This window comes from Capsicum annuum, chromosome 3, assembly GCF_002878395.1.
Source record: "Capsicum annuum cultivar UCD-10X-F1 chromosome 3, UCD10Xv1.1, whole genome shotgun sequence".
Lineage (NCBI taxonomy): Eukaryota > Viridiplantae > Streptophyta > Magnoliopsida > Solanales > Solanaceae > Capsicum > Capsicum annuum.
In genome coordinates this window covers 35,039,830-35,048,049 of record NC_061113.1, presented here as the reverse complement: position 1 = coordinate 35,048,049, position 8,220 = coordinate 35,039,830, and the positions used below count along the sequence as shown (strand labels likewise).

The following is an 8,220-nucleotide window of genomic DNA, read 5'->3' as shown; positions in this document are numbered from 1 at the left end:
CAAATCGAACCCAAACTGATAAATATATTTTATATTTGATTTGATTTGATTTCAATTATTTGGAAACCGATTATATTGTTTTGATTTTGATGATGAATGACCGATCCAAATCAATTCTTGAATACCCTACTGATAATGTTTAATGTTTATTGATTATTACTTTAGGGAGTGTGTGAAGGGGAACTTTGGAGTAATTGGTAAAGTTGCTGCCATATGATCAGGAGGTCACGGGTTCAAGCCTTGGAAACAACCTCTTTCAGAAATGCAGGGTAAGAATGCGTACGATACACCCAGCGGTAGCTTTAGTGCATCAGCTGCCCTTTTTACTTCTAGTGGGACCTTTTCATGGACATCGCGCGCATAGCAGGTGCACCAAACTGCCCTTTTTACTTCTAGGAGTGTGTAGTTTGATATTGTTTTTTTTCTTAAAAGAAATAATTTTGAATTTTCAATTGTTTGGAGATTGAGATGGTATAATTGACTTGTTTCTTGATAAATTTATCTTTATTGCACTTTTTAAAATTTTCTTAAACCTTTAAATGCGTTTTTTAAATATTTTTTTAATTATTATGCTATTTTACTAAAGCATAAATTAAAAGAAAAAAAATATATATGTTTCATGTTGTGAGACTTATGCTTCGTCCCATACTAAGTAAAACGACCCTCTCTTTCTTCTACCCTTTTAAAATGTTGATTGGAATATTATATGGAAGCTTTCATCCAGTAGGTATGAGTTATGGCACTGTAAAATGAATTTATCAGCTAGATCGAAACTATTGGTGATGTATTGATATACTAGTTTAAAGTCTTTCATGAATTTATGGAGCCTCGATATGAAATGTGTTAAGGCTTGTAGAAAATAATAACGAAAAATTAGATTAGAAATAGGAAAATGACATTATGAACCATAATCTAAGCAGGTGTTTGTCCACAAAGTTCAATTATTTTTACTTTATTTTGAAATTTACAGAGTTGAACTTGAAGATAGAATTGTGTTGATTAAACTTTTTGTAACCAATATTTGGAATAATATAAAAATATAGTTAAATACAACAGCAAAATTGAAAAGCGAGCTGGAAAATGAACTTATATTTGTAATATAAATCCAAATTGGATTTACATTTTTCATGATCAAATACTGAGTTTGAAATAAAGCGAAAGTGAATGAATTTTATGGCCATACATTCCTAAGATTTGGAAAAATAATCATCACACCTTGATTAAGAAGTCACAATTTAAATTATTAGCACAGTATCATCATAAGTTCTAACTGTGGCTTTCCTATTAGGGTAAAAATCATTTTTTCTCCCCAACTTTATCTTAAAAATTAAATTCTTTCCTCAACTTTGAATAATAATTATACTCCCCCTTTATCCTAATTGACTTTTAAAAAGTCCTATTTTACCCTTTATCATCAATTTTTTTATTCTTTTTTTTTTTTAACTTCTTTAAAATCATCATATTTTCATTTTAAAAAAAAATTCATATAACAAAAGTTTCATAAAAACATAAACATTATCTTCTAGAAAAAAAAGTAAGAAATACTAATTAAGTATATAAGCTAATGATGATCTTTATAAAGTAAATTAGCATGATAAGAAAAATAGTTTTACTAATAATAACCAAAACTATAATATTTATTTTACAAATGAAAATAATAAGTAATACTAATTTTATAAATATATTTCAATGCAGAAAATACAAATAATAAATGAAAGCGATAAGCCTCTAGTACCACCCCGAACTATGATAAAAATTGTTACGACACACTCCAACTTCATAGGGGTCCTACTATCCCCTGAACTGAAATTTAGCGTATTTTTGTCATTTTTGTGCTAATGTAGCACCTTTATTACATAAAATGGAACCCACATCAAAGGTGTCCTGCCATCTAAAATAATTGACAAAAGGTATTACATTAGCTAAAAAGATTGACAAAAATACGCTAAAATTTAGTTTAAGGGGTAATAGGACCCCCGTGAAGTTGTTGTATGTCGTAACAAATTTGCTCATAGTTCGGGGGTACTAGATGTTTTTCTCGAATAAAAATAAGGTTAAATTTTAAAGATTATATTTATTTATGTAAATTATAAAATATGTAATACTCTATTAATGACAATCACAACTTATTTACTGATATAGATAATAGATAATATCGTTTCTTATCACTTGATTCTCATACTAAAATATGTTTTAGATAAATTTAAAGTTTCAAATTATCATTATAAGGTTAATTTAGCAAAATATACCTCTAAGTAAATTTTTCTTAAGGATTGTGTTATATCAACAAAAAGTTAAGTAATATGAAACGAATTTAGTAAGAGAGTGATAAAATACGAAAATATACGCACATGCATATACATACATATGTATATATACACACTTAAGGGTGGGTTGTTTGGAAACAAGTTATTCCGGAATTAGTTATCACAAAATAAGTTGTACCAACATGTATGTGTGATAACTTATCTCATCACTGTGGTATAAATGGTGCGACAAATAATTTTGAGACTACTTAATACATTTAATTAAAAGCAGGATAAATAATCATGAACTTTATCTCTGAATTATTATAATTATACCTCACACCAAACGACTCTTTAATACATATAATACTAAAATAATGATCTTAAAAAATAACATTGAATTTTGTGATAAATTTTTTAAAAGCATTAATTTGCTTATAAAGTTAATAAACTTAAATAAAATGCTATAAATATCCATGTTAAAAAAAATATTCGTTACATATAATATAAAAAGATATTACATAAATATAGGATTGAAATTATAATGACAAAATGGACATTGCATAAGATAAAGGGGAAGTATAATTATTATTTAATGTTGAGGGGGAGTTTGATTTTTTAATGAAAGTTGGGGGTTGAAAATGATTTTCACCCTTCCTATTAATCTTCCCTTGCAATGTGTAATTAAGAAAAAAAATCAAAATTAGAAAAGAAGCCAGGTTAGCGATCCTGGTAACACTAAACAACCAATCAAATTTAAGTAATCCAGGTAAAAAGACAAAAAAGGATGCCACGTTGGCGATCCGTGTGGAGCCTAAACGAACCAATCAAATTTAAGTAATCCAGGTAAAAAGAAAAAAAAGGATGCCACGTTGGCGATCCGTGTGGAGCCTAAACGAACCAATCAAATTTCTCACCTCTACTCTATATAAGCAGAATCCAAAGAATGGAAAAAAAACATCGCCAAATCAAAATTTAAATTCCGTATACCACAGCTCTTCCTTCTTTTCAATCATCAAGATGCCTTCACCAACAGCAACAAAATCCGTTGGTGGGAGAGGAAAAGCCCAAAAAGTTCCAAAATCCGTATCCAGATCTCAAAAGGCAGGTCTCCAGTTCCCTGTTGGTCGAATTGCTCGTTTTTTGAAAAAAGGTCGTTACGCTCAACGAGTTGGCTCTGGTTCACCTGTTTATCTCTCTGCTGTTCTTGAGTATCTGGCTGCTGAGTTATTGGAACTAGCTGGAAATGCCGCGAGGGATAACAAGAAGAACAGGATTGTTCCGAGGCATATACAACTTGCTGTGAGGAATGATGAGGAATTGAGCAAGTTGTTGAGATCTGCTACCATTGCTAATGGTGGAGTTTTGCCAAATATTCATCAGAATTTGCTTCCTAAAAAGATCGTCAAAGGGAAAGAAAGCGGCTCTGTTTCGCAGGAATTTTAGATGTCTAGGTGTTGGCTCGGGGATTTTGATTTTAGGGTAAATTTAGTGGGGATTTGTTAAAAGTGTTTTATGTTACTAATGGCAAGTTTGTTTCTTATTATCTTTTGATGAAAAATGTGGATGTTACTGAAGATAGATTAATGGATTTCTTATGATTGTTAGAAGAACTGATTTCTAGTTTCTTTTGATTCTGATTTTATCTCATAACCTTAGTCATAATTACTGTCGAAGTAATCTTGGAGAATTTGCTTATCAAAATGCTCTTTCACTACACCATGAAATTCGATGTAAATTGTTTTAATATATTTTCATCAGTTTAAAGCAAGCACAAATGAAAGCAAACTCTTAAGGAACACCGCATATTTTGTTATTCTAGTTTAGTACCTTCAGCATAAATGTGAATCCATTCTTGAACTAATATAGTAGTAGAATTTAAACTCCAAACAGGAGATACTACTTCAATCAAATGCACTTGAAATTAGTAATATTGGTAAAAACATCTATTTTCAATCAAATGGGGATGTAGCTCAAATGGTAGAGCGCTCGCTTTGCATGCGAGAGGTACAGGGTTCGATCCCCTGCATCTCCATGTTTTCCTTTCCTTCTTTTTCTTTATCCATGTGTCTGTCCAACTTCTCCCTCTTTCTTTTGTAAATTCTGTGAGTCATCTATGGCCCTTTCAGTTCCTTTCTTCAACATTGCTCCAGATTTGACCGTCTCCAAACTCTGCCTATGTTTAACTTGTATTCCATTCGCATGTTTATTTTGTAAGTCCCACAAAGTTGCAGTCTCTTTAACGCCCTTGAGCTTTTTGTCACTCTAGGAGGTACCGTGACTTTCGGTGAGCAAAAGCACGTTGGCGGAATCATTTAAACTCCGGAATTAACTTCTTTGATTCTGCTGAAATGTTGGTCCTCAATCCTTACATTTTATGCTAAAAATGTGCTAGTATTTAAAGGGGCATTTGGCCATGAAAATTTTGTGTGTATTTGAAAGAAGTAATTTTGTTTTCAAAGTGAAAAATGATATTTGAAAACTGGAGTTGTGTTTGGCCATGGATACAAATTGGAGTTCTTTTTGAATTTTTGTGAGTCATTTGGAGGGTAACAAGTGAAAACAGCGGTTTGGAGTTTTTCAAATTTTTGAGTTGAATTCCAGAATTTTATGGCCGAAAGTGTTTTCTGGAGTTCAACTCTGGAAGAAAGTAAGAAAATTTCATGACCAATTGCCCCTTAATTACTCCTCTTTTTGATTATGCTAAAATGTTAGTCGACAATCCTTACCTCCCTCCTAATTTTATACTTAAAATGTGCTAGCATATAATTTACTCCTCTAATGTGTTTCAATGAGATTGTGGGAGTAGGTTAGTAGGTAGTGGAGTGTTGTCTTGCTTTCGATGGTTTTAGATGTGGTGTCTGTAGTGTTAGCCTTATTCTTGTAATGTGTTGCTTTTTATATCTATCATTATCTGTTGTTTATGGTGTTTCGGTTATTGTACCATTTTGCTATTGTTACTGTCTCCTTTTTTGTTGCTATGTTTTCTTTACTGTCGGGTCTCTTTTCATATCTACTTTGATTTGATGTACTCAAGGCAAGGGTCCTTCAAAAACAGTCTCTCTATCTCCATAAGATAGGGTAAGATCTACGTACACTCTATCCTTCTCCCACTTTGTGAGATTTCGCTAGCTATGTTGTTGTCATCCTTGTTATGTAAGTTTCACAAAGCAAAACCAATTTTAAGATGGAACAGAGAATTAGGATTACTTAACTAGACTAACTATAATTCTGAAGCGGGATTGGATGCAGAAGATTTATATAACTCTTAACTAATTTAGGATTGATGTTCCTTTTTTATTATACGTGCCGCCAGGAGTGTGGTAGAATTAGCATTGAAGTTTTATTGATTGATAGAATATGTTGATATTAAATTCCAGTTGTTCATATATATATACTGTCTAAAAATATGTATGAAAACCAGGTATCCAGTACCCTAGCGTGCAGAAACTCATGGAAGAAGTGAAGAGTATTTTGGGTGTTGGATTAGAGAAAGAAAAGTCCCTCGCGATAGTGTTGTTTTGTCCACTAAAGTAAGGTCCTTTATTCTTTAGCACTTCAGCATTTCTTCCTAAAGATTAAAATATTGCATGAAAGTAATGCAACTCTGTGTTAATATTTCTGAATATTGAATCTGGTTTAAGCCTCAACATGTTTGAATGTGCTGTATATGATGTGTAGGACCAGTTAGGAGAACTATGCTGAAAAGGCTAGATTTTCCAAAATATGTTTGCCATTTTTGGTACTAAAATGTGACAAAGGAGTGGATTATGCAAGCGATTAGCAGCTATTTCCACTGCCTAGCCGTCTATGAGACGCGATTGAATACTTGGTTTCCATTGAAACCAATAGCATTATGAGACACATCCTTCCTTTTCTGGAGTCATAAGGAGTATTGTGTTTTTTTCTTTCTGACATATAGTTATTAGTATATTACCTCTTCTTTTTTCATGTTTGGAGCTGGGATCTTATTCCAACTGCACTAGCATTTTGATATCTTCCACAACTATGTTGCTATAGGTCAGTGGACCATCTGGACAAATGTCTTGGATTCGAAATGGACCAGAACGCTTGGATGCTCAGAACACAACTGAGGCTATTGACAATAGGTTTGAGTGAATTCTTGTTTTTGGTTTATTACCTTTTCATTGTCCCTTTAATTTCTGTTTGACTGCATCAGACAATAAAGCTTGCTTGTGAAGATGGTCTCTATCTCCTTTGATTTATACTTTTGTACTGCTTCTGATGAGGTACCTGTTGGGTTTAATTGGTGTGAATGGAAAATGGAGGGATACAACCTTTGAGCAAAAGATATTGTTTTGGAAAAGGTGTGACTATTCAGATAATTGTGTTTGTTCAGAAAAAGACACAATGTTTTAAATGAACATATATGACTCTTCCAAAGGATACACTTTTTAAGTGAATCATTGCCACCTTTCAGAAGAGGCATCTGATGACTATATAAACCTGCTTTAATTCACAGGTTTAGAAATGAATGAAAAATTTTCTGAAAGAAAAGCTCTTCTTGTCTTCAAAACATTCTTTGTGATCAATCAAATCGTTGAGTGAGTTCGACGAATCCAATTATTTGAGATACCACTGTAGTTGGATTGAAAGTCATTTTATCCTGGGATGAAGATTTCAAAACCTCGGGTACGGTGAGGGGAATTATTCTTTAAGGACACTCCGTGAAGTCGGGGGACTTGGCTTTATATTTCTGTTTCATCTTAATTTCTGAAAAAATAAAACACACTTCTTAGAAAGATCACTTTGATCTTGTGTTGAGGATGTTTTTGTATTTCATAGTGTTCTTGTTTTAAATTTAAACTAGTGTTGAAGTTGTTGTGCCTAAATACAAATTCTTGTACCCAAAAACATCGAAGAATAACAATCTTAAGAAATAATCTTGAAAAAAGGAATTTTTTTTCTTTTTTTTTTTGGTGAAATTTTCTTTTCACTAAAGTTTTTTTTTTTCTTTCCGGAATCTGTATAGCTTGTTTTGGGAGATTAAAGCTTTTAAGCTTTCTACTCTGCTTGAACTTAACTAGTGATTCGAAGATATAAAATCTTCATTACAAGTTAAAGATCATTCAGTTGACGATTGAAAGTCATAAAAACTTCATCGTTAACTAGAAACAAGAAGAAGAGTTTAAAGTTGCTTAACTTTATAAATAGTATTTTGAAAATACTAAATTTTATTGTCTTGTGGTGACAGGAAAAATGACTAACGAAAGTCAAATGCAAGATGAGGCTACGACTGTAGGGGTAACTAGCATTACTTCAACAAGTCGAGCAAATGCTCCGCAACCAATGGCACCTGCGGAGAAGCCCGGAAAATTTACGGGCATTGACTTTAAGCGATGACAGCAAAAAATGTTCTTTTTCCTCACCACTCTATGTCTTCAAAGGTTCATTAGTGAGGATGCTCCTGGGGTGCCCGAGGGAACCTCGGACAAAGAGCATTTTATGATTGTAGAAGCTTGGAAACACTTGGACTTCCTTTGCAGGAATTATATATTGAGTGGTCTCCAAGACGACCTCTACAATGTTTACAGTGGAACTAAGACATCGAAGGAATTGTGGGGGGCACTAGAACGAAAATACAAGATAGAGGATGTGGAAATTAAGAAATTCTTTGTAGCAAGGTTCTTGGACTTTAAAATGATAGATAGCAAATCGGTTGTCTCTCAAGTGCAAGAATTGCAAGTAATCACACGATCTCCTAGCAGAAGGTATATCTTTGAAAAATACCTTAGTTGAACAAATTGAAAATGTTCTTAGTACTCACATAAACTATTTTGTAGGTTGATTGTGAATGATGCATTTCAAGTAGCAGCGATCATTGAGAAGCTACCACCTATGTGGAAAGACTTCAAAAACTACTTGACGCACAAACGCAAGGAGATGACTGTCGAAGATCTTTTTGTTCGACTACGTATTGAAAAGGATAATAAGGCTGCTGAGAGAAGGTCAA

At 32.8% G+C, this 8,220-nt stretch overlaps 2 protein-coding genes and 1 non-coding gene across 7 annotated transcripts; all 3 read left to right on the top strand.

Moving 5' to 3' along the window:
- Window positions 1–3,115: 3,115 nt before the first annotated feature.
- On the top strand, window positions 3,116–3,859 carry LOC107863957 (histone H2AX). The gene has a single exon (XM_016710172.2). It carries the CDS (start codon window positions 3,267–3,269, stop codon window positions 3,690–3,692), a length of 426 nt encoding a protein of 141 aa, XP_016565658.1. The 5' UTR covers window positions 3,116–3,266; the 3' UTR covers window positions 3,693–3,859.
- A 349-nt stretch (window positions 3,860–4,208) lies between these two features.
- On the top strand, window positions 4,209–4,281 carry TRNAA-UGC. The gene has a single exon. It is a non-coding gene; the product is annotated as a tRNA-Ala (tRNA).
- Window positions 4,267–7,978, top strand: LOC107863958. Of its 5 annotated transcripts, none has more exons than XR_007053536.1 (4): window positions 4,267–4,599; window positions 5,671–5,784; window positions 6,267–6,355; window positions 7,462–7,756. XR_007053536.1 is itself a non-coding variant. In XM_016710175.2 (4 exons), exons 2-4 carry the CDS (start codon window positions 5,700–5,702, stop codon window positions 7,608–7,610), a joined length of 318 nt encoding a protein of 105 aa, XP_016565661.1. In that variant the 5' UTR covers window positions 4,267–4,599; window positions 5,671–5,699; the 3' UTR covers window positions 7,611–7,978. The 5 variants fall into 5 exon arrangements, 3 of the variants coding, with proteins under 3 accessions (XP_016565661.1, XP_016565660.1, XP_047265251.1); XM_016710175.2 differs by having other exon boundaries at window positions 5,671–5,779; window positions 7,462–7,978; XM_016710174.2 differs by having other exon boundaries at window positions 4,267–4,459; window positions 5,671–5,779.
- Window positions 7,979–8,220: the final 242 nt, after the last annotated feature.